At 53.2% G+C, this 24,320-nt stretch overlaps 1 protein-coding gene and 1 long non-coding RNA gene across 6 annotated transcripts in view; one reads left to right on the top strand and one right to left on the bottom strand.

Annotated features, from left to right (window-relative positions):
• The window catches only part of MYH11 (myosin heavy chain 11), a 93,356-nt gene extending 69,400 nt beyond the window's left edge, over positions 1 to 23,956 (top strand). For 2 of the 5 annotated variants that reach the window (XM_074322777.2, XM_074322779.2), the window contains 22 exons: positions 1,569 to 1,700; positions 1,796 to 2,002; positions 2,975 to 3,112; positions 4,188 to 4,311; positions 4,636 to 4,807; positions 5,417 to 5,629; positions 6,748 to 6,892; positions 8,121 to 8,327; positions 9,710 to 9,814; positions 9,903 to 10,055; positions 10,274 to 10,522; positions 11,979 to 12,191; positions 12,549 to 12,761; positions 12,964 to 13,125; positions 13,491 to 13,619; positions 13,946 to 14,034; positions 14,467 to 14,590; positions 14,809 to 15,017; positions 15,885 to 15,993; positions 16,108 to 16,280; positions 20,485 to 20,523; positions 23,240 to 23,956. In XM_074322777.2, coding sequence (XP_074178878.2) covers positions 1,569 to 1,700; positions 1,796 to 2,002; positions 2,975 to 3,112; positions 4,188 to 4,311; positions 4,636 to 4,807; positions 5,417 to 5,629; positions 6,748 to 6,892; positions 8,121 to 8,327; positions 9,710 to 9,814; positions 9,903 to 10,055; positions 10,274 to 10,522; positions 11,979 to 12,191; positions 12,549 to 12,761; positions 12,964 to 13,125; positions 13,491 to 13,619; positions 13,946 to 14,034; positions 14,467 to 14,590; positions 14,809 to 15,017; positions 15,885 to 15,993; positions 16,108 to 16,280; positions 20,485 to 20,515 — 3,297 coding nt within the window. In that variant the 3' untranslated portion in view covers positions 20,516 to 20,523; positions 23,240 to 23,956. Of the gene's footprint in view, positions 1 to 1,568; positions 1,701 to 1,795; positions 2,003 to 2,974; positions 3,113 to 4,187; positions 4,312 to 4,635; positions 4,808 to 5,416; positions 5,630 to 6,747; positions 6,893 to 8,120; positions 8,328 to 9,709; positions 9,815 to 9,902; positions 10,056 to 10,273; positions 10,523 to 11,978; positions 12,192 to 12,548; positions 12,762 to 12,963; positions 13,126 to 13,490; positions 13,620 to 13,945; positions 14,035 to 14,466; positions 14,591 to 14,808; positions 15,018 to 15,884; positions 15,994 to 16,107; positions 16,281 to 16,941; positions 17,704 to 20,484; positions 20,524 to 23,239 lie in introns of those variants that run through there. The other 3 variants (XM_074322774.2, XM_074322776.2, XM_074322778.2) reach the window with 2 other exon arrangements.
• On the bottom strand, positions 7,788 to 11,983 carry LOC141569463 (uncharacterized). The gene is made up of 2 exons (XR_012493144.2): positions 11,500 to 11,983; positions 7,788 to 10,492 (listed from the first exon to the last, which is right to left on the bottom strand). It is a non-coding gene; the product is annotated as an uncharacterized LOC141569463 (long non-coding RNA).
• Positions 23,957 to 24,320: the final 364 nt, after the last annotated feature.

The following is a 24,320-nucleotide window of genomic DNA, read 5'->3' on the forward strand; positions in this document are numbered from 1 at the left end:
CCTGGATGTTCACTCCAGATGTTCCAGATGTGGGACTGGAGTTGGTCAACAGTGGATGTGCAGCTGAGGGCTGGAGATCAAACCTTGTCTGCTGGTGATGCTCCAAGCCTCCGAAAGCCCTCCCTGTTTGACACATGGGGTCCAGCCATGGCTTTAACACAGATCCAGAGCATTTCCAACACCACAAGGATCCCTCCATTGCCCTGTATAGCCACACCCACTTCCTTCCATAGCCGCTGGCAACCACTAATCTGTCTCCATTTCTATAATTTCGTCATCTCACAAATGTTATGCAAATGGGGTCATAACGTGTGTCACCTTTTGGGACTGGCTCTTTTTTCCACTCAGCACCATTCTCTGGCTGAAATGTACCAACTGCACAAAGACATGCTCTCTCGTGACAGACACGGCTTCCTCTATGTGCCCTTGAGTGTGTAAATTGGCACAAGCCTTTTTTCTTGGGCAAATATTTATCGAGTGCCCACTATGCAACAGGTGAGTGAGAGGTGCTAGGGATAGCGCCAGGAACAGACCCCATGGGTCCTGCCTGGCCTCATGAATATTCTAGTCAAGTGGGGGAGCAGACAATGAGCAGACAATCCCTGGAACAAATACATAATGGCAAACTACCTGGGGTGAGTGTGAAGGAAGTCACAGTGTGTGACAGAGACTTCCCTAGTGCCAGGTGGGGGGTTGAGCATAGGAGTTAGGAGTCAGCCTGGTGAAGAACAGCGAGGGGAAGTGGCGTTGGGAAATATTCATCCTCAGAGACCCAACTTCTTAAAAAACTGGACTAAGAAAGCTGAGATTTAAAAACAAACAAACAAAAAAGGAATCACAGTTTATTGTAGCCTTGTTTACAACAGCAAAATTTCAATGTCCAGTCCCAGCAGACTGATTAATTCAATAATGGCTCATACATCATCAATGGGATACTTTTCGACAGTTAAAAATGATGGCTTTCTAAAAAGAAAGGTATAAAAATGATGGAACAGCAGGGGATGATCATTACCTTGTAGTTTTAAGAAACAAAAGCACGTAAAACTGGACAGCATGTCCTCGAGTATGTTTTTTAAACATGTAGGAAAAAAGACTGGAAGGCAATGCTAGTCATGACCTTGAGGGGGTGGTAGGAGTGAGGATTTTTATTTTTTATTTTCTCCTTGGAAGGAAACATACCAATTTGTCAGTGGTAGTAGTCTCTCTCAGGGTGGGACTAAATGGGAGAAGGGGCAACTTTTCCCTTTCACCACAGCTTTTTCTGTTGCCCTAGGTTAGGGTTTCTCAGTCTCGGCACTATTGGTATTTTGGGATGGATAATTCTACGTTGTGGGGCTGTCCTATACATTCTAGAATGTTTGCCAGCATCCCTGGCCTCAACCCCCTACATGCTGGTAGCACCCCCTACCCAGGTTATGACAGCTGAAACTGTCTCCAGAAATTGCCAAATGTCGCTTTGGATGGGTGAGGTCAAACTGTCCCTGGCTGAGAAGCACTGATGTGATTTATTATAAGACTATATGCTTTGTGCCATGAAAACAAATGCTGGACTCACTGTGTGTGTGCAGGTGAAGCCCCTGCTGCAGGTGACACGGCAGGAGGAGGAGATGCAGGCCAAGGAGGATGAGCTGCAGAAGATCAAGGAGCGGCAGCAGAAGGCGGAGAGCGAGCTCAAGGAACTGGAGCAGAAGCACTCGCAGGTAGCGGGCTGGGAGCATGGCTGGGGCTGCAGAGGGCGGGCGGGGTTGCCTGCTCCTGGGGGCTCACTGGCCCCCTGCCCACCCCCTGTGTGCAGCTGGCCGAGGAGAAGAACCTGCTGCAGGAGCAGCTGCAGGCGGAAACGGAGCTGTACGCTGAAGCCGAGGAGATGCGGGTCCGTCTGGCGGCCAAGAAGCAGGAGCTGGAGGAGATCCTGCATGAGATGGAGGCCCGCCTGGAGGAGGAGGAGGACCGGGGCCAGCAGCTGCAGGCAGAGAGGAAGAAGATGGCGCAGCAGATGCTGGTAAGGCGCTGCAGGGGCTGTGGGTGGGTGGGTACCAAATCCCTGCAGGCCTGTGAGGTGTCACGATACATGGCCCCACTGCACATATAGAGACCAAGGCTTGGAGCAGAACGACCATCTGCCAACACAGGTCTCCTCTAAAGCCCGCTCAACTCTACTGCCCTGACTCCCATGTGCTTTTATTTTGTCTCCTAATAGCAACCCTGTGTGAGGGGTAATTATATTAGGTTAGTGCAAAAGTAATTGCAGTTTTTGTAATTTTTAACCTTTTAAACTGCAATTACTTTTGCACCAACCTATAGTGAGCTGTTGTTGCAGAACAAAACACCTGAAATAAACATTTATCTCACATAGTCAGGAATCTGAGAGTGGCTTAGCTGGGTGGGTCTGGCCTTAGCATCTCTCATGAGGTTACAGTCAAGATGTCAGCCGGGACTGCCGTCATCTGACTGGGGCTAGAGGACCCACTTCCACGTGGCCCACTTACATGGCTGTAGGTGGGAGGCCTCAGTTCCTTACCGGGTGGGCTTTTCCACGTGGCTGCTTGAGTGTCCTCACAACATGGCGTCTGGCTTCCCTCAGAAGGAGTGAATCAAGAAGAAAGGGAACGTGGGAGGAGGCCACAGTGCCTTTTATAGCCTGATCGCTGATATTACACTCCATCACTTCCTCTTCCCTTATTTGTTAGAAGCAAGTCACTAAGTCCAGCCCATGCTCAAGGGGAGAGGAATTAGTCTCCACTTCTTGAAGAGAAGAGTATCAAAGTATCTGTGGGCAAATAAAACCATCATGGTGTCTACGGTCCCCATTTTACAGATGAGGAGACTGAGGCTCCATGAAGCAAAGTGGCTTTGCCCAAACCTTCTATTTGCAATGAAAGGAGACTGCAGAGCACTGGGGGACATGTGGCCCAGCCTCTGTGTCAGAGCTCCATGAGAATGACTGTAAGGTTGTGATTCTTTTCCCACAAAGGACCTGGAAGAACAGCTGGAGGAGGAGGAAGCTGCAAGGCAGAAGCTACAACTTGAGAAGGTCACAGCCGAGGCCAAGATTAAGAAACTGGAGGATGACATCCTGGTGATGGATGATCAGAACAATAAACTGTCAAAAGTGAGTGGGGTAGGGCATCTGTGTTCAAATGATGGGCTCACCAGGGACCAGGTCTCCAGATTCTTTGCCTTTTTAGCCAAATACAAGGTATTGAAGGCTGAGCAAAGGGTTACCTCCAGCAGTGACAAGGTGGCCTTGTGACCACCATCTGGATGCAGGTGTGCCATGGACTGTGTCCCTGGTGGTCCCACCAGCACCAGGGCTGCCACGGAGCAAGTCTCAGCAACACTATGACCAATGGAACCCCCAAGTTGTGCAAAGGGGTCAAAAGTGCCTTGAGACTCTGGGGCCTCTCCCACATTCTCATGGGCCACGTCCAGTTAGGGAGAAGGAGACCAGCTGTCCTGGTTTGCCTGGGATGGAGGGGTTTCTGGGATGTGGGACTTCCAGAACCCAAATTGGGAAAGTCCCAGTGAAAACCAGAATGAGTGAAGCTACCCTAGTTAGTAACCTCTAACCAGCCCCACTGAGGGCAGGCTCCTTTTAGTTCTTTGAGATAGATGTCAGCGGGCACCTATTGTGAGCCTGGCCCTGTTGGGTCCCGGACATATGGGGTGAAGGAGGACCCTGCCCTCGTGGGTCCTCTAGTGATACAGCAAATGGATAATCATACATGTAACCATTAATTACCACTGTGATCAAGGTTCTGAAGGGGGTGTTCACCATATTCTGAGAAGAACACTAGGGGATGGAGGTAAGGTATTCAGGGAAGGCTTCCTGGAGGAAGTGATATTTAAGTAAATACCTGAAGACTGAGGAGCAGTTAGAGGGAGAGGGGCTGGAGGAGCATCTCAGGCAGATGGCCCTGTTGGTGCAAAGGCCCTGAGGCAGAGAAGAGCTGGCATGTGATAGGAAGGGGACGAGAATCCTATTGAAGGGCAGAGTGGCGTGAGATGTGAAGTGGCTGAATTTTTAAATTTAGGAACCTTTCTTCACTATTTCAAAGTCTAGGTTGCATTTAGTTATAATGTGCATTTTCCTTTCAACTGTTTATCTGGAAATTACTAAAAGTGAAACACAGAACCTGGAGAAAAGAACAAAGCTAATGATATTTCTTTTTCTCTTCCCAAAAAAGGAGCGGAAACTCCTTGAAGAGAGGATTAGTGACTTAACAACGAATCTTGCAGAAGAGGAAGAGAAGGCCAAGAATCTTACCAAGCTGAAAAATAAGCACGAATCTATGATTTCAGAACTGGAAGGTAAACTGGGCTACCCAAAGAGGCTTTGAACAGATATTTTAAAACTAGGAAAATCAGAGAGGAAATTTCAGAATGGCAGACTATTTCAGGAGAGGTCAGCCCTCTCCAGCTCCCCAATCGCTGTTAGTCAACACGTTAGTAATCAAAGGTGCTTTTCATGAGAACTGACTTTCCTTCCCCAAAATGGTGGTGCGGGGGTGCCAGTTACCACTAGGGAGACGTGTGCGCCTTCCCTCGGTGTGAAATGCCTGAGTAGGAAGGCTCACCCTCCAGGCGTCTTTCTGGGGGCTGCCACCTCCTGAAGGGCCCCTGGCTTTGTCACAGTGCGGCTGAAGAAGGAGGAGAAGAACCGGCAGGAGCTGGAGAAGCTCAAACGGAAGCTGGAGGGCGAGGCCAGCGACTTCCACGAGCAGATTGCCGACCTGCAGGCTCAGATCGCTGAGCTCAAGATGCAGCTGGCCAAGAAGGAGGAGGAGCTGCAGGCCGCCCTGGCCAGGTAGCGGCTGGGGCCTGTCCCTGTGTGTTCACGTGTCCCAGGCCTCCATCTCATGAAGGCGTCCCCGGGGCCAGGCCTCCTGGGAGCGACCCCAGCCCTGCTTGCACCCAGAACCATACCTCTGACCTTCTTCTCTTCCCTCCAAACTCATCCCTCTTGGCGTCTCCCACGGTGTCGGACTTTTGGACGCCCCGGCCTTTCTCGTCTACACCACAGAGCTCCATTTCCTGTTGTCCACTGAGTCCCTTCCATTGGTAGCCTACCCACCACATGTCTGGCTGGCGCTGGGACGACCCTCCTCTCCCCGGGACCTCCTTCTGAGTGAGGTCCCTACCTGTGTGGATGGCCATCTGGGACCAGTACTTTGCCTTTATGCACGTACACTGACCTAGTTTTTTATATCAGACCTTGGAAATCACGTCCTGTGAAACCTCCAAGTGGTCCACCGTAGTAAGAAGCGACCTGTCGTATCGTGGGGACGTGGGTGGAACATGTTTTGGTATCTGTGGGACAGAAGTGGCTGGTTCCAGAAAGCAGTTTTGGCCATGTTGTGAGACAGCCGAGGCCTCGGGCTCTGGGGTCTTGATTCTGGTGACCTGTCGTTGGCAGGCTCGATGACGAAATTGCTCAGAAGAACAACGCCCTGAAGAAGATCCGGGAGCTGGAGGGCCACATCTCAGACCTGCAGGAGGACCTGGACTCAGAACGGGCTGCGAGGAACAAGGCTGAGAAGCAGAAGCGAGACCTGGGCGAGGAGCTGGAGGCGCTGAAGACAGAGCTGGAGGACACACTGGACAGCACGGCCACCCAGCAGGAGCTCCGGTGAGGGGGGGCCGTGGCCCCAGCGCCCTGCTGGGGGGGCTCGTGGGAAAGGGTGGGTCACAGGGTCCCCCAGGCCTCCATTTACTGTCCTGATTGCATTTTGCTGTAACTGACATAAACATGATTAGTTTTCATCTTACTAATTTCGCATCGCCGTGGTGGGACATAATCAGAATGATTTGAAAACTAGAGAAACGTGGACACCAAAAACATTGTCCTCAGTCCCCCCCCCCCAGTTAACATTCTGGGTTATCTCCTTGTCTTTTCATTGTGTGTCGGTAAGTAAATATCCAAGCTCCTGTCGCCGAGTGTGGGTGTATAAATTTTGTGTTAAATTTTTAAAGGAACATCATTATATTGATCTTTAAGATTCACTGTTGATGTCAAATGGGCATCAACAAACAGAAGGTCACTTGCCAGATAACGAGCGCTGACTTGAGGAAAACCAGGTCCTTTCCTCACTCAGCAAACACACGTGTATTTTGAGAGCATCCTATGAGGTCTGTCTCCCATACTTTGGGATTTGGGCTATGGCACTCACCTGTGTGTAGAGGCCAGCGTGATACTCTGCTCCCTTCTTACCTGGCCAACGATACAGAAAAGCCCAGCGCAGTGGCTAAAAGTGGGCTCAGAGTCAGACTATTTGGGTTCAAATTCCGGCAACATGGGCCAGCCGCTTACCCTTTCTTAGCCTTAGGTTTCTGATCTGTAAAGTGGAACTCATACCACACCTGCCTCTTTGGGTCACTCTGAAGAGTACATGAGATGATGTATGTAAAGGATATAGGTCAGGGCCTGGCATATAGTAAGTTCTCAATAAATAACAGCTAATATTAATATTCCAAGAACATTTTGCAATGCGTTTTGTAATTCTTTTAACGATATAATTTTGTGTTATTCGTTTGCCTGCCCTGAGAGAATCTAGGCAGGTAACAAATTCCTCATTTTGCCGTTGAGGAAATTCCAGGTCCAGAGAGGTTAGGTGACTCACCCGAGGTCACACAGCTAGGAGAGGTGGCGATGGAGATGTCAGCTCTGGGTCCTGGGACAGCTCTCGTCCCATTGCACAGCACTGTCTGAGGTGAACCTTGTCTTCCCCAACTACTGTCACTGTCCAGGGCCAAGAGGGAGCAAGAGGTGACGGTGCTGAAGAAGGCCCTGGACGAGGAGACGCGGTCCCATGAGGCCCAGGTCCAGGAGATGAGGCAGAAGCACACCCAGGCCGTGGAGGAGCTCACTGAGCAGCTTGAGCAGTTCAAGAGGGTGAGTTGTGATGTTTTTTTGTGACAACACATAAAAGAGCGGTATGTCAACAGCTTTAAATAACTAATAACTAATCAGGGTCAGTACTGAGATGAGTAACACGCTACCCAAGGTTCTAATAATGATGCCAGCCAGCATTTATGCAGTGCTTCGTGTATGTCACTTGATCTTCACAACCACCCTACGGCTTACGTACTATTAAGCCCATTACACAGACAAAGAAACTGAGGTCTAGAATGCATATAAATGAAGAGACTTACCCCGGCTCACACACAGTCAGGAACAGAGCCATGACTTGAACCCAGTCAGTCTGGCTGAGGACACCCCTCGTAACCTCTCCAGGTAGGGTCTACAGAATGCTGCACCCCCAGGCAATAGTGAGGTGTACGTGCCCCTTTAAATTCATAGTTGGAAGAGTGGGGCCCCAGAAAGAGAACTGACCGTCCTCAAGCCAGGTGGTCATCTGGGGAGCAGGGACCCACTCACTTCTCTCTTCTTTTCTGCTCCCTATAACCCTGGGAGAAGTCTCCCCCTCACCTGCTTTTGCCCCAAACACCTTTTTTGTTAGGGAAACTCACATGCCTTCAGGGACTGGTGGGTGATGGAGGTATGGCCGATAGGGAGTGGTGGAGACCGGGGCCAAGTGGAGTATGACTTTCCCAGCTGTAGGGCCAGCTGCTACCCGTTGCCTCGGAGGGAGGCAGCACTCCCGTCTCCAGATCTTTAGTGTGTTTTTTGAAAGTCAGAATTATTGAGGTATAGGCAATAAAATGCACCAATTTCAAGTGTGTAGCTCAATGAATTTTGACAAATGTATGCATGTGTGGAACCACCGTCACCACAGTCATGATATAGAACATTTGATTATTTTAAAGAGAAGGTGGGAGTCAAGAGCTTGATGGGACGTTTCTTTATTAAAACGTTGGCAACTAATTTTGGCAAAAAGTAACAAAGGGTCAAACGGGCCATGACCGCAGGTTGCATGCAGCCCGTGGGATGCCACTTTGCAGCCTCTGAGCTTTAGGAAAACGGAATCCAGCAAGTCTCCCCAGTGATTCCGGGCTCCCCACCCTGCTGTGCCCCTCCCCTGAGGCGAAGTGCACAGGTCCCTGTCACCTGAGGGAGGGGAATGGACAGAGGGCAGATCCCCGACAGCGGAGGCTCCTACCTGACAGCGCCCTCCCGCCTCAGCTGTCATGCCTTCCCTCCCTTCTGCTTCTTCGGCCAGGCCAAGGCCAACCTCGACAAGAACAAGCAGACGCTGGAGAAGGAGAACGCGGACCTGGCGGGCGAGCTGCGGAGCCTGAGCCAGGCCAAGCAGGAGGTGGAGCACAAGAAGAAGAAGCTGGAGGTGCAGCTGCAGGAGCTGCAGTCCAAGTGCAGCGACGGGGAGCGGGCCCGGGCCGAGCTCAACGACAAGGTCCACAAGCTGCAGGTGAGGAGGCGGCCCTGGCCCCGCTGTGAGGCGGGCGGTGCTTCCCAGCCCACGGCAGCTGCTCTTGCAGCCAAGCACGTCGGTTTCTTCCACTGCCAGGAGGTGGCGTGGTCCCTCTGTCCATTGTGACCTTGAAAAACCTTCATCTGTTCATTCAACAAGTATTTACTGAGTACCTGCTGTAGGCCAGACACCGTGTCTGATCCTGAGATATAACAGCAAAGACGACACACGGTCCCTCCCCCGGAGCGCCAGCCTAGCGGAGGGAAAGACAGTCATAATCACAGCAAATGTACAGCGGTACTGGGCAGGCGCAGCACACGCGTGGTGCTGTGTGTGTGTGTGAACAACGAGCAGGCCTGGCCTGCGGGAGTCTGACAGAAGCAGCCGGCCCGGCAGAGGGCACAGCATGTGCAAAGGCCCAGTGGGGAGTTAGAGCACGTCAGGCCAGTAAAGCTAGAATGCCCAGTTGGAAGCGGAAACTGGTACAAAGTGGGACGAGAGACGCAGGCTGTGGCCTGACGCCTCCGTGCCTTCGAGGCCTATTATGCCATGTATGTCAGTCTCTCCTGAGTGATGGGAAGCCAGTGGAGGGGTTGAAGCTGGGGAATGACATCGTCTATCTTTGGTCACGTAGCTTTGGCTAGACATTTGGCCCGACTTCCCATTCATGGGATGTGGCCATACTTTTGGTAAACATTTCATGTGCTCACAGCCTGGGATGAGAGGGCAGGGGAAGCGTTACGTCTGCATCTTCCCTATCAGTTGCGCGCAGGGCTGTGGCTGTCCTCACACAAGCAAGGCCCTGGAGTGGTGGCATCAGATCACTCATGTCCTCACTGTGCCCGTGAAGAGGCAGACGGCGGGCTGGTATCTCCCCAAGGCCCTGCTCAGACACACCAGGGACTGCAGTAAAAGGCATAGGAAACGGTAGCGGGCTCTGTACCTTGAGTGGCTGCGTCTTTGGTTTTGGCCATAGGCTCAGTGCAACGGCAAAGAGGATGGTGAGGGAGGGCGTGGTGGGGACAGGGCCCCTGGGAAGCCAAGGTGCCATCCGCAGCCACCTCCCTGGCTTTAGGGAGTCGGCCAATCCACAGCATCTCACGGCGTCTGGACTGTCAGATCTGCTGCTCCAGCTGTGCCAGCCTTGGCAAGGATCCAGGATCAGGGCCCAGTTGATAAGAGTCTGGGGCTCTAGCAGGTTCTTAGCACCAGGGATCCTAACGTAGACGCCGCACTTCCTTCCCGTGGGGGCCACGCAGTTGCCCCAATCAGGCCCCAGAGCTCACAGGCATTTCTGTCAGTAGACACCGCATGAGCAAAGAGGACCCTGGAATCTCGGGCTCAGAGGTTCCAACTAACCCGTCTCTCGGCCTCCTCAGAATGAAGTGGAGAGTGTGACAGTGATGCTCAACGAGGCGGAGGGCAAGGCCATCAAACTGGCCAAGGACGTGGCAACCCTGGGGTCCCAGCTCCAGGACACCCAGGTGGGTATCCTGTCACGTCACCCAGAGGGACCTGGGGTACTACCTTCCTGGCGGTGGGTCCCCAGCACGTCACGTGTCCTTTCCATAGGAGCTGCTTCAAGAAGAAACCCGGCAGAAGCTGAACGTGTCCACCAAGCTCCGCCAGCTGGAGGACGAGAGGACCAGCCTGCAGGAGCAGCTGGATGAGGAGACAGAGGCCAAGCAGAACCTGGAGCGCCACATCTCAACGCTCAACATCCAGGTGCTGGCTGGGTCCTTGCTGCCCTGGCGGAAGCCTCCAGGGGAGGTCAGGGGCCCAAGGCCGAGCAGTGGGAGCGCAGGCGCTGTGCTGCTTGGCTCCCCGGCTCCCCCTGCTGTTGAATTTCTTCAATGAGAAGGTGGTCAGCTTATTGGGGTCTGGGGGCACCGGGGGAATCACTCCCTGCCCTCCTCACCCCACCCCGGTCCCGGCCATTTCAGCTCTCCGATTCCAAGAAGAAGCTGCAGGAGTTTGCCAGCACCGTGGAGGCCCTGGAAGAGGGCAAGAAGCGGTTCCAGAAGGAAATCGAGGGCCTCACCCAGCAGTACGAAGAGAAGGCAGCTGCTTATGACAAACTGGAAAAGACCAAGAACAGGCTTCAGCAGGAGCTGGATGACCTGGTCGTTGACTTGGACAACCAGCGGCAACTGGTGTCCAACCTGGAAAAGAAGCAGAAGAAGTTTGATCAGGTAGGGGCTGGCGGGGTGGTCGGGGCTGACAGCGGTCGGCATCCCGTCCCTGCTTTGCTGGAGGTGATGGAGGGAAGGCTAGCTTGCTTTGGGTGACACTGAAACAGGGCTCCCTAGGTCAGAGTGCGGTCAGTGGCAGTCTCGCTGGCTGTGATGAACGTTTCCAGGGGTCATCTGCCAACCTAGTCATGCCTTAGTTTCTAGCCCCCAAAAGGAATAAGGCTTATGTGTTTATTTTCTTCACTCAGTATTTACTGAATGCCTACTGAGTACTCCAAGTGACTTAAAGTGTCTACCAGTTAAATGCCACTTGTCCATAACGTTTCATTATGAAAAACTGCCAGCACACAGTAAAGCTGAAAGAATCGCACGCCTGGATTTGATCATTAACACTTTACCATACTCACTTCATCACGTGTTTATTTATAAAGATGAATCATATCTGTCATCCGTATCTTATCTTTGGATGCACTGCAAAGCAATTTATAGACATTTTCCCCCCCTTGATACGTCAGCATTACACATTAGAGGTGTATTTAAAACATAATTTTGCTTCGAGGTAAAATTTACACACAATGAAATGCACAAATGTGAAGTGTACACCGAGTTCTGGTAAATGCGTATATACCAGTATGACCCAAACCCCTAAATACCAACTTTTCATATATGTTACTCAGATTTAGTAAACATTGGTTTGCAAATGACTTGAGGTTAATCAATTTGGGGATTGTACTAGGAGGTGTGGGGGGGCTCACTGCCCCTTCCCACCTGGATCCAGAGCACCCGGCTTCTGTATGGCACGCTGCCTGTTCCGTTCCACCAGCCACCCCTTCTCTGTGCTGTCAGCTTGTCCTCACTACTTTTCACCTGCGTTTCATTATCTGGTCAAGGTCTCCGGGCACTTTTACTGTTTTCCTATCACACACAGTGTGGAGCTTGTGTGTTGACTGTATTGTTTGGGAGCTCCTGTTCCTTACCTGTCTTTGCTGAATTCTGGAAGTCTGGCTTTCGGATGTTACAATGCGTAATACGCTGCTCTCTTTGAAGATGAGGTGGACGTCAGCATGGAGTGTTCTTTGAGCAGAGTGTGGGAGAGACATCCACACACTCACCGTTTCCCGCTGTGGCTCACAGGCCACTTTTGAGAGCTGGCTACTGTGGCCATGAAAGGAGAAGAGAATGAGTGGCCTCTGGTGGGATGAACGGTCACTTTGACCTCAGTAGCAGTATGTTCTAACCAACATGGGCAGCGTTCTTGGTTTTCAAGCTCAGATTCAGCAGATGCTGGCCCTGCAGGACCTGGGAGTCAGAAAGCAAGCTGACTATAAACGATTCCCATTGATTCTGACTGGCTTGCACCTGCACTAATGCAGCAGGACACGGGGCTTTGTGATGAAAGGGGGCTGAACCGTGGGCATGCCTAGAGGTCACCTTTGGGTCTTCTGTTGTGTTGTAGTTGTTGGCTGAGGAGAAAAACATCTCATCCAAATATGCGGATGAAAGGGACAGAGCCGAGGCAGAAGCCAGGGAAAAGGAAACCAAGGCCTTGTCCCTCGCGCGGGCCCTCGAGGAGGCCCTGGAAGCCAAAGAGGAACTCGAGAGGACCAACAAGATGCTCAAAGCTGAGATGGAGGACCTGGTTAGCTCCAAGGATGACGTCGGCAAGAACGTAAGTCGCTCTTCCTCCAGGTCTTTGCTTGTCTGCATTTCACCAACCCACCCTCTCTGCTGTTTTTCAGTCCATGGTGGGGGGGGTGGGGGTGGTGCTGGCGTGGGGCCTCTTTCGTGTTAAGTGATAATCAGGAATGGAAGGCAGTCACCTGGGCTGGTGCAAAGGTGGGGCCTGGCTGGAGCAGCGGGCGGGGATGGGGGTCTGAGTCACGAGTTCTGAGAGGAAGGTGCTGGTCTCCACTCCTGGTCATATATCCGGTGGGGGGCAGAAGCCAGCTCCTTGACCTTAGTGAGATAGAGGTCTGTCATTGTGGGCTGCCTGACCATCTTCATGAAGGCACCCCTCACGTGAAAGGTCCATGAGCTGGAGAAGTCCAAGCGGGCCCTGGAGACGCAGATGGAGGAGATGAAGACCCAGCTGGAAGAGCTGGAGGACGAGCTGCAGGCGACCGAAGACGCCAAGCTGCGGCTCGAGGTCAACATGCAGGCCCTCAAGGGCCAGTTCGAGCGCGACCTCCAGGCCCGGGATGAGCAGAATGAAGAGAAGAGGAGGCAGCTCCAGAGGCAGGTAATCCGTGTCGGGGGAACCGGGGGAACCGGGGAGGCCTGTTTTCCTTTCTTCCGCCAATTCCTGGGCTCATGGAGACTGCTGTCTCATTTGCAACCTGGGGTGAGAAAACCACCGGGGCGTTCAGTGAATGCTGGCGGGGGCAGGGAAGGACCACCGCGGGGAGGCCCCGCCCGGCAGCACGCCTCTCGTCTTTGCTCAGCTCCATGAGTACGAGACGGAACTGGAAGACGAGCGGAAGCAACGCGCCCTGGCCGCTGCTGCCAAGAAGAAGCTGGAAATGGATCTGAAGGACCTGGAGCTGCAGGCGGACTCGGCCATAAAGGGGCGGGAGGAAGCCATCAAGCAGCTGCGCAAGCTGCAGGTGGGTGACGCCTGGGGGAGGGTGCGAGCGACGCGAGGAGACACTGTCCCCAGTCAGGCCACAGGCCTCGCCACCAGTGCCTGTTCAGCGGGTGTTTTTCACCACCACCGAGCTTCTGGTGGCTGTTTCCTGCCCTGGGAGGGCACCGTTATCAGGCATTTGGCCAAGGCACTCAGGTCACGTCACCGTGTCTTAGATCTACTGGGCCCACCCAGAATGGCACCTGGCCACCTGACGCTGAGGGCAGTGCCCATGCAACAGGGACTTCCGTGCGGTTAATCGTGGCAAATGCTAGGGGTTGGCGTGGAAAGGTGACTTGGGTGCGTGAGGACATCTTAGCTTGTCCTTCCTGTTGACTCACGCAGGCTCAGATGAAGGACTTCCAGAGAGAGCTGGAAGATGCCCGTGCCTCCAGAGACGAGATCTTTGCCACGGCCAAGGAGAATGAGAAGAAAGCCAAGAGCTTAGAAGCGGACCTCATGCAGCTACAGGAGGTAAAGCCTTCTTCTCGCTTCGAGAGCCCCCGAGGGGGCCAGCGTGGCCCCAGCCCTTGGCAGCACAGGTCGTGTGCATCCATCCATAGCCTGCGTTCTTTCGTCCGTCCTTAGACCTCCGTGGTTGGGCCTGGGAAGACACCAGCTTTTCTCCTCTGATGTGTCTGCAGGGCCTCCCCTGAGCTCAGAGGAGGTGCAGCATTTTGGAGGGTGGCTGTAGAGACTGCAGGGGGCCTGGTGACAGGAGGAGGGTGGCTTCTCGGGTAGGGCACAGCCGTCCCCTGGCAGACAACAGGTTTCCTTCCTCCCCCCTCACCACCATCCAGGATCTAGCTGCAGCTGAGAGAGCTCGCAAACAGGCAGACCTGGAGAAGGAGGAACTGGCTGAGGAGCTGGCCAGCAGTGTCTCAGGAAGGTATGGAGCCCCCGTGGGAGGAAAGGGGGTCCTAGACTCAGATGCTGATGTAGAGGCAGCTGATAGGAGAGCCTCCCAGACCCGGTTTCATGCTGAAAGTGACAGAAGGTTCAGCTGGCTTGTGGCAGGGTTCTCAGGGTGTCCATACCCTACTTGGAATGTGGCCAGTTTCACTGGTGGGGACGGGACAGCTGGGGACGTCAGAGAGGAGAGCCGGCCCTCATCCCAGGCCTGGCTTTGCTAAAACCCACTGGGTATGAGTCCTGGTTCCCCACTTCCCTGCTGTGTGACTTTGGACAGGTCTCTCAGCCTCTCTGAGCCTGTTTCCTCAGTTATAAACGAGGACAACCCTGAGGCATTGTTCCTCAGGAGAGGGTGTTTTCTAACCTGGGGCGAGGCTGGAGCCCTCAGACACGGCTGCATTTCCCTTAGGAACACACTTCAGGACGAGAAGCGCCGCCTGGAGGCCCGGATTGCACAGCTGGAGGAAGAGCTGGAGGAAGAGCAAGGCAACATGGAAGCCATGAGTGACCGCGTCCGCAAGGCCACACAGCAGGTGGGGGCCAGAGCGGGGCAGGCTGCTGGGCTCCTGGGCCCCAGGGCAGCCCCTGCCTCAGACCCACCCTGGAACAGGCTCTAGTTCAAAACCCCATGCTGGTTCGGTGACATCATCACAGGCTCCTGGGTGCAGAGGCTGACAAAGGTTGGGGTCATCTCACTGCACCCCCGGGCTTCCGTGCCCTCCACCTCACGACCATGCCCCTATTTCCCCAGGCCGAGCAGCTCAGCAACGAGCTGGCCACAGAGCGTAGCGCAGCCCAGAAGAATGAGAGCGCACGGCAGCAGCTCGAGCGGCAGAACAAAGAGCTCCGGAGCAAGCTGCAGGAGATGGAGGGCGCCATCAAGTCCAAATTCAAGTCTACCATCGCATCGCTGGAGGCCAAGATCGCACAGCTGGAGGAGCAGGTCGAGCAGGAGGCCAGGTACGGTGGGATGCGGCTCCAGTGCCAGCCTGCTTGCCCGTGAGCGGTGTGTGGTGTCCGGGGTCCGTGGGCCTCTCCGGGCATCAGTTCTGCCTGTGAGGTAAGCTCCGTGGTTCCTGGGCTGCAGCCGTGCCGGAAGAACTGAGAACACAGGCTGTGCCTGGCCCTGGCCCCGGGTGAGCCCTGGAAATGCCCACTGCTCTCCTAAGTAGCCCGAGTCCTCTCCTCAGTGACACCAGCCAGCCTGCCCGGGAGCACACGTGGCTTTTCCTAACCTATGTTTGCAGGATGTCATGTTAATTCCACAAAACGTCCAAATAGCACCCCATGCAGCACGCACCACTATGGGAAAGGCTCTTCATGTTAGTGACGGGGCGACCGAGCTCTAAGTTCACAGCACATTTGTGACCGTCACACTGGAAGGATTCTGACCCATTCTTTTTTGTTTGGTAGTGGCTTTAGTGACAACTCATTATTCACAACTTGTACAATTCAATGGCTTTTAGTATATTCAGATAGGTCCACCCTCACCAGTCAACTCGAGAACATTTTCATCAGCTCCTAAGAAACTGTGCCCCTCAGCCTCACCCTCTGTCCCCCCTAAGCACCCACCGCTCTCTCCCCTTGTGAATCCTGGATCTCTCACGTATGTGGACTCACTCAATCCGAGGCCCCATGACTGGCTCCTCTCGCTAAGCACGTGTCCAGGGTTCGCCCACGTTTCAGTGGGGCTCCGTGCTTCACTGCCGTTTGGGGCCGAGTCCCAATTGGGGGCTCAGGGAAAGTGCCCACAGTGGGCCAGATGCCGGTCGGGTTTACGTACTGACTGCGCAGGAAGCCATCCTCCTCCTCCCCCCGTGTGCGCAGAGAGAAACTGGCGGCTGCCAAGTCCCTGAAGCAGAAAGACAAGAAGCTAAAGGAAGTCCTGCTACAGGTGGAGGACGAGCGCAAGGCGGCCGAGCAGTACAAGGAGCAGGTATGTGGCCACTGCAGGCCCCCTGGCCTCCCAGGACACCCCCAGGGCCTCCAGGACCCCCCAACCCTCCCCTGGCACCCCAACACCCCCTGACCCTGGGCCTCTCCTTGACAGGCAGAGAAAGGAAACACAAAGGTCAAGCAGCTCAAGAGGCAGCTGGAAGAGGCGGAGGAGGAGTCACAGCGAATCAATGCCAACCGCAGGAAGCTGCAGCGGGAGCTGGACGAGGCCACCGAGAGCAACGAGGCCATGGGCCGGGAGATGACGGCGCTCAAGAGCAAGCTCAGGTGAGGTGGCGGCTGCTCAGGCCCAGGGATGCCCCCGTGACTCGGTATTGATGCAGAGGGCACCCTTCCCCGGGCCCTGGCTTCCTGCGGGCTCGTCCCACCATCACAGTGCAGTGTCCAGGCCCTGCCTCAGGGGCTCCCCTTCTCGTCCCAATGACCCTCCTGGGGCGGAGGAGGAGGGAGAGGCCGTGTCCCGTCTCCTGAAACCTTTTCTTCATTGCACCGCCGACACAACGCAAAACCCCTTCTCTCCTGAACGTTTACTGGCCTTTCTCTTCACCAGCTTTCTCGAACTCAGGGGTTCTCGGCCCTGTTGGGGTTTGGGGCTGTGTAAGTCTGTTCTTACCACAGGGCCTGGCCTGGGCACTGTAGGATGCGAGCAGCATCCCTGGCCTCCACCCACAGCTACTGTGGCACTCCCCAGACGTTGCCAGATGTCCCCTGGGGGTACAGTCACCCAGGGTTGAGAACCTCTGCCCTAAATGGGGCTGTTCTCTCTCCCTCACCCCCTGTACCTCTGGGTTTGAAGGTATGTAGGTGACCACCGTGCTTCTTGGGGTTCCCGCTCACCCTTCTGTCCACCTGGGTCCCGGTCCATTCTCTCACTCCTCCAGCCTCACGTCCTTGACCTTCTCTCCTCCATGGTCCTGCCACTCCACAGGCATCACCAGTAACTCGAAGCCCTACTCTGACCATCAGGCATGGCACCATCTGCCCGTCACCTTCCTGGCTGCAGCCCACACTCAGGTTGCCAGCAGCCTTTCACACATCTTCGGCACCCTGGGCCGGGCCCTGCTCTTGCTTTGTTGTACTCACTTGGTGAAAACACAACCCAAATTGTACCCAACTTTCCACCTTCTGCAGCTCAGAGTAGTGTGAGAAAAGCCATCAGCCATGCTGCCACGTCCCGCTGCAAGTTCTCGATGGCTAACACCGAGTAGCCCCCACTGAGGGTTCCCTGCACCTCAGTCTCCCACTCTGAGACGCCTTTTTACTTTCTCCCTAAACTTACTACCCACACCCACCCTACTGTCAGCTGATGACCTTACTTCCTATCTACCAGGAAAAATAGAAACCATCGTGAAGTGTAAACAAGGTCTCACTTCCCCGTCGACCTCTGTGTCTGTGCTCACTTCTGCTTTTTCCATTTCTGTGCTGAACAGTCCCCTTCATCAGTCCGCCCCCTCTCATTTACTCAAGGATGTTGCTCCAGAAATTCTTTCCTTTGTCCTATGCAAGAGTTTCCCTCTCAGTCACTGCACCAGCTGGAAACACCTCGTAGTCCCCCCTTCCCCGCTGCCCTTGACCGCACACTACTCCCGTGGTCAGTCCTTGGGCCTCACCTGACTCAGCAGCGCCCGCCCTATGCTCCAGCCCATCACTGCTCCTCGCTGCACTTTCTCCACTGGGTTTCCCAGACAACAGCCTCACCTGGGTTCATCCTACCTTTCTGGCTGCTTCTCCTCTGCCGGGTACCTCACCTCAAAGCCCGCTTGCCGCTGTCCTGCCCCTGGAGGCCATCTTGGTTCTCTTCTTGCCCATCTCTGGCTCACTTCCCCCTCGGTGATCTCAACCAGCCTTGTGGCTTTAGCATCCTCTCTCCATCTAGTGAGTTCCTAGTTTCTTCCTGGAACTCCAGCCCCTGCCTGACATTCCTGCGAGATGCCTTACTAGGCAGCTCACACCTTCTACACCCCAACCTGACTCCTGATTGAACCCCTTCATACCAGCTCCTCTCCCAGTCCTTCCCAGCTCAGCAAATGGAATGAAGTTGCTATGAGCCTGGCCACAAACTTTGTGGTCATTATTTTTCCCTCATGCCCTACATCCCATCTGTTGCAAAATCTGGTCAGCTCCCTTAAAAATACTATACATCCAGACTCCAACCACTTCTTGCCACCCTGGTCCTAGCCCCCCCTCCTCCCATCTAGATCACTTTTGCAGGCTCCTCATGGGCCTCCCTGCTTCCATGCTGGCCCCCCCTTAAAGTCTGTTCTCAACACAGCAGCCGGAGGAATCCTGCTTAAATAGTTGGATCACGTCCCTCTTTTACTCGGAACCCCCCTGGTTGCTTCCGCTAGGCCCTTCACGATCTGTCCACTGCCTCCTAAATCCCCCCTTGGCCTCTTCCCACACTGCCTCAGGGCCTTTGCACTGCTGTCCACTCTGCCTGGAATGCTCTTCCCCCAGCTGTCTGCATAGCTGACTCCCCTTCAGATGCTGACTCATCTCTGTTACCCTAAAATGCCCTGCTCCACTCCCTACAGTGCTCCTCTCACACACCTGTCAGCATGTAACCTGCTGTTTATTTCAGTCACAGTCTGTCTTCACTCAGGGCTGCAAGGCCATGCGCACAGAGGTCTTACCTGATTATTCATCCCCGGTGTCTGGGGTAGTGCTGGGCGCAGAGTAACCTTCAGTCATTGAGTTAGAGATGATGTTTCTCCACCTCAGTCCTTCTCAATCAACTTGACCATTTGCCTTAGCCTCTTAGTATCTGCGCTCTTATTAACTTGACCTTCTCTTTGAAATTACAGTAGAACCTCGGTTTTCAAATGTAATCCGTTCTGGAAGACTGAGTTCTGAAACCGAGGCAGTTTCCCCATAGAAAGTAATGGGAAATGAACTAATCCATTCCAGACGTTTAAAATAAACCCCTAAAACTGCAAATTCAGCATGAACTTTCCTATCTAATGATACCATAGATTCATTACATTTACGGCGTGCGTAAACCGAAACGTTTGTCAACGGAGATGTTCGAAAACAGAGGTATCACTGTCACTGTTAATGATACATTGCCATCTCCATTGTTAAACCATCACCTGCATTAACAGGTCCCCACAAAATCAAATGCAGTGAAAAGAAAACAGTGAGTTGTAGCTATTGTGGCCACAAACTGGTGACTCTCAGCTGAAGGCCTACTTCTTGGTTCAAAAGGCAGTGACGAAACACGTTAGCACCAAGCAGACTTTCTCTGACACAATCAGACATTTAAAGAGTCAACAAGGGAACACCTTTCTCACTGTGCACTCAGTTCTCCAAGGGTGTGCCCAGGGCCCCTCTGAACTCACCTGGCACGTGCGCTGCCGACTGTGAGAACCCCTGCGTGAGACAAGTGGGAGGCCCAGACCCCTTTCAGAAGCAGGGAAACAGCAGCTGGTTCAGGGTACCGGCATTCAGGGAGGAGGCCCCAGTCCCAGCATGGTGAGAGGCTTGTGGGCCCTGGAGGGAATGGGGACCAGGCCTAACTGTTCAGGTCCAGCAGGGGCCTGGGAGCGATCCCCAGGCTGGACTGTCAGGGGACGAGAGCTGCTCTGGCCACGAGGACCCCCAGCTACGCTCTGCTGGTGATGACTCTGCCCCTCCTGGGCTGCGTGGTGGGGAAGTAGCTACTCCAGCTCTCATCCCTTTGCTGTCACTGCTCCCTTTTCTTGGGGTATGCTGAACGTCCCCTGTGGGTTCTGCCCCACACAACTGACCCTCCTGAGGCCGTACAGGCCAGTACAGAAGGAACCATTTTTAGTCCTAACGTGAACATACACAACACAGGCTGTGCCTTTCCTTCCTGCTCTGTCTTCTAGATATACAAGAACCTAAAATCAAGCATAGATTTTCCTCAAAACAGAGCTCTGAGTGAGATTGACAGGCCTAGCCAGCTCCTCAGAACAAGGAATTGCAAGGCAGCTTTCAGTTTTATCAACCAGATGCATCTCCACACAAGCCCTCCGAGCCTGACCAGTGCCCCCTTCCTGTGCCACATTGCTGGTCATCTCCAACATGAGCTGCCACAGGCCGTCCTTCTCTGCTTTCTTGCTATAGGGAGGAAGACCCAGTAATAATAAAGGGAGGTTTTCAACAGCTTCTTTGCCTGGACCTTTCAGATTCTGTCCCCACAGGGGTCTTTGAACTAGTGTCCTCAAATGCCTTCACCTTCCTGAACAGGTCCGCCTCACGGGAGGAAGCCACCTGCGCTCTTAAAAGAGGCTCAGAAGGACAGACATTTGCTTTTTGATTGAAAAAAAAGCGGCCTGTCCTTTTCTGTGCCAGCCTCTCTAAGTGCTCTGGGCTTCAGGAGCTTTGCTAGAAGGTTGACTTAAAAGTGCCTGTAATTATTTAATAGAAGCAAATGCCTTTCAGGATTGAAAAGGCGCCTAAGTGGGCTCCCGATGGTAACCACCAGGGACTCTCTCTCTCTCTGTTTCAGAGGCCCCCTCCCCCAGGAAACTCCGCAATGACTCACCAGGTATCATGCCTTCAGCTTCGCGGCTCATGTGTGTCACACTCAGTTTCCATGTCCTTTCTGCTCATCGCGCCCTCCCTGTCCCCTTTTCCTGGCCCTTGCAAATTTCTGAGATTCCTGCAAAATCTGGAGGCTTGGACATCTTAGTTCAAAACTCTCATCACAACCAAGATCAACACCAGACGACCTCATGTCTTGACCCATTTTCCTTCTCCACTTCTGCTTTGGCATGACATGGCACCGAATGTGTCCCTGTCACACCACGTGCTGACGAGAGTGTACAGGCTGTGTGTGTGTCACTTGGATTACTCTGACCTGCATAAGAGCCTCTTTTTTCTTACACTGCTGGCCCCTCGATTGTGCTGTCCCCCAGGTCGGGCTGAGACATGCGCTGAAAGGTTATAACAACTCCGTTCTGGGTTTATTCCTGCACAATGGCTTCAGTCTGGCTGGTATAGTTCACTAATCAGAATAAACAAAGCAGGGGTTCATGGTACCATAGCCCAGGAACTCATCCCCCTATGGGTGCGCACTCACAATCTTGTCTGCAAAGAAAAGAAGCCCTCACCCCGATGTCTTACAAGTGGAGGTGCTCACGGCTGCGTGAGGCTTCAGCAAGCCCGAGCTGCTCACTGCATTTTCAGCACACAAGGGTGGACACCGGCCCCCATACACTGCCAAGCACAGTCCTGACCTTTTCCAGAAATCTCACGGGCACGTATTCACGGATTGGGGAACGGATAACCAAGACTGTAGGAAGCACATGGGGTCCTTCCAGACAGAGATAAGAGGTCTCGACTTCTCTGGGATTCTAACAACTTTTTCCTGTGTGAAGTTAGGCAACTGGGGCCTGGTTTTCCTCTCATCCTTGAGAGGCCTGGCAAGCCCTGGCTTGTATCTGCCTTCTCTTTTCAAGAATCTCAGCTTTGCTGTTGCTACCCAAATCCTTAAAGCTGGATGAGGTTTTGGCAGGAGCTTTCAGCCTCTAAGGCACAGAGCTTTCAAGCAGCTGTCATGCCAACAGCTGAATTCTAGGGCTGGCTGGAGCCTGGGACCCACCAGTTAATGGGGAACCCAGTCCCTGTGAAGCAAGTAGTGCTCATACCTGGTATGCCAGCAGCACCTTTGATAAGCTGAGTCCACAACTAGAATCCAAATTCTCTAGGATCAGAGCCTTTCAGAAAATCTTAGGCGGGGTCCCTTACTTCCTGGGATAGAGCCAGTGTCAACTTTAGCCTAGGATTTGAAACCCCTCATTCAAGAGACACCTGAGCCAGTACAAACGGGCTTTCAGGACTGCAGCCTCAACAGGGGACTTACAGTGACCCAGGGCACGGTTTCCTTCTGAAATCAATGGAGCACTTTTGCCAATTAAAAGCTTCTAGCCAGCTTCGGGGTGGGGGGTGCACAAAGAGAGTGCCTGGAAGCACAGGTGAGGCACTGGATCCTGGCCCCAGGCTGTCCCGTGGAGTTTGAACCTGGACAGTAGAAGCAGGAAGGGGCGCCTGCTTTGCTGCTGCTCCCACTGGACCCTGGGACCCTGCTCTGACCCAGACTCTTCAAAACCACATCAAAGAAAAAAGACTTCTAAGGTCACTGCTTGAGAATGATGGAAAATTAGTTCTAAGGGAGCCAGAGGCCTAGAAGCTTCCCTGATGTGAGAGAGACTGGGAGTGGCTACAACCTTAAGTATTTATTCCTGATCCCTGTACCTCGGGAATGTGATCCACTACCCCCAGTGGGTTTTTCCCACCCTCGGATCGCAGTCCTGTTGGGATTCCCCTTTCCAGCTGTCAGGACTCTGTGGGCCTTGCTTCTGCCTCTAGTCTAACCTGTCTGGCTGTCCCCTTTGCCAAAAGTATTGATAACTGGGATGGGCTCACTTTCCTGGCTTTTCTGTCCAGCCTTTGTGTGGTCAAGTGGGTCTTTTACAAAAAGTCTGCCTGGCTCGCCCCACACGAAGCCTCACTCCAGTTGGGCAGGGTCACCTGAAGGTAACTCAGGTGACAACTTGGGGCATCCGGCAGGACAGAGAAGAGGTGATGGGAGCGGTAAGGACAGAACGGGGTGTCTTACAAGCTGGAGCTAAACTATACCTTGGATTAACACGTCCAACTTACTGTTCTAGCAAATATTCACTTAACACCTAATTGTAAGCCATGCATGGTGGCTGCCACGGTGAACAAAACACTAACAAGACTTCGCTTTGGGGGAGCTCAGTCCAAGAATTCTGCTCTCCAAAAGCAGGGGGCTGTGTGTGGCCTTTAACCAGAGAACAGCCTCCTGGCATCTACGCAGGGCTGCCCGTGACCTTCACTTTCACCTTTTCCCAATTTCCCCAAACCCTCCTGTCTTTCCTTCTAAACGTGAGGTACAAGATGAGACCATGACAATTATCCTTCATACCTGCCCCACGGGTGTGAATAAACTCATGGGGACGCGGTCACCCGGCAGACCAAGAACCCTGTGTACCATGAAATGACCAGCCAGACATTTTTTAAAGCAGATGGTTCTGCCTTGAAAAACCTACTTGCCTGCCATTCCGGCCAATCAAATGTAAAACCATACCTTGAAACCGGTCAGGATCTGTGGACTTCAACATCAATTTCTGTCTCATTTGAGTCTGTTTTTTGTTCCTGCTAAAAAAAAAAAAAAATCTCTCCCAACCTTGAGGGAGGTTGCTGTACTAAAGAAATGTGTGTTTTCTTAAAACCCACAGGCGAGGAAACGAGACCTCTTTTGTTCCCTCTAGAAGGTCTGGAGGACGTAGAATTATTGAAAATGCGGACGGTTCTGATGAGGAAATGGACGCCCGCGATGCAGACTTCAACGGAACCAAAGCCAGTGAATAAACAACTTGCTGAAAACAGAACAAAACACCCAGTGGACTCTGCTTAGCACGGTCTAAACCCATTGTCCAATGACAGACATCACCGACACCCCTCACAATGGACATGAAATCCACCACCCTGGGTCCGGGGTACCAATCCAAGTGTTGAATGATGGACCCGATGAGACAAACCAACAGAAGACACACACACCCACGCCCCCTCGTATCAATGAATTTTGTGCAGAGATGTTGAGTTTTTAGAAAAATAGATCCACGGTAACTTAATCACTGGCAACTTAGTTGACATAAAATGGGGAGAAAGCCACCCAAATGGGTGCCAATGCCCCCCGCCCCCACTCCCAAGCCATTCCCTGACCTGTGTCCCCTTCCAACGCCGTTCGGTAGGTCTTTGTTTGCGAACTCTTTCCTGGTCCTGGTTACCACACATCAGATGCACACAGTTCACGGAGACCCAAGTGCCTTCTGTAGTCGCCTGAATTAAAAAGGAGACACTGCTCGAACGGCTAAGAGCAGGAGCGTCACACTGTTTTCTATGCACTCCGACTGTACTTAAGGACACCCTCACTAATAAAAGGTTGTAACTCACGAGAACGTACTTGACTCTTCTGTTGTTGTCTACAGAGTGCAAGCAGCATGGGGGCACACGCTCATTGGAGCCTCACAACGACCCTTAGCAGCCAGCGTTATCTCATACATGGGGAAACTGAGGCCTAGGGAGGTGAAGCACATTAACTGCCCAAGAACAGAGATGCAAGTGAGTCTGTGTGAGAGGCTTGGGCAGCTCTAGGCTCGGGAGGACGAACATGACTGGAAGAACATCTTTATCAGCAAAAAAACAGTATGTATAGGATGCAAAGAATACAACATTTCCTTGAATGTTTAAATTAAAACAAAAGACTTCGCCCAGCAGGAGTCAACAAACATTTTCCTGTCAAGGCCAGGAAGTAAA

This window comes from Rhinolophus sinicus, chromosome 10, assembly GCF_057876585.1.
Source record: "Rhinolophus sinicus isolate RSI-liver-muscle chromosome 10, RSI-T2T, whole genome shotgun sequence".
NCBI lineage: Eukaryota > Metazoa > Chordata > Mammalia > Chiroptera > Rhinolophidae > Rhinolophus > Rhinolophus sinicus.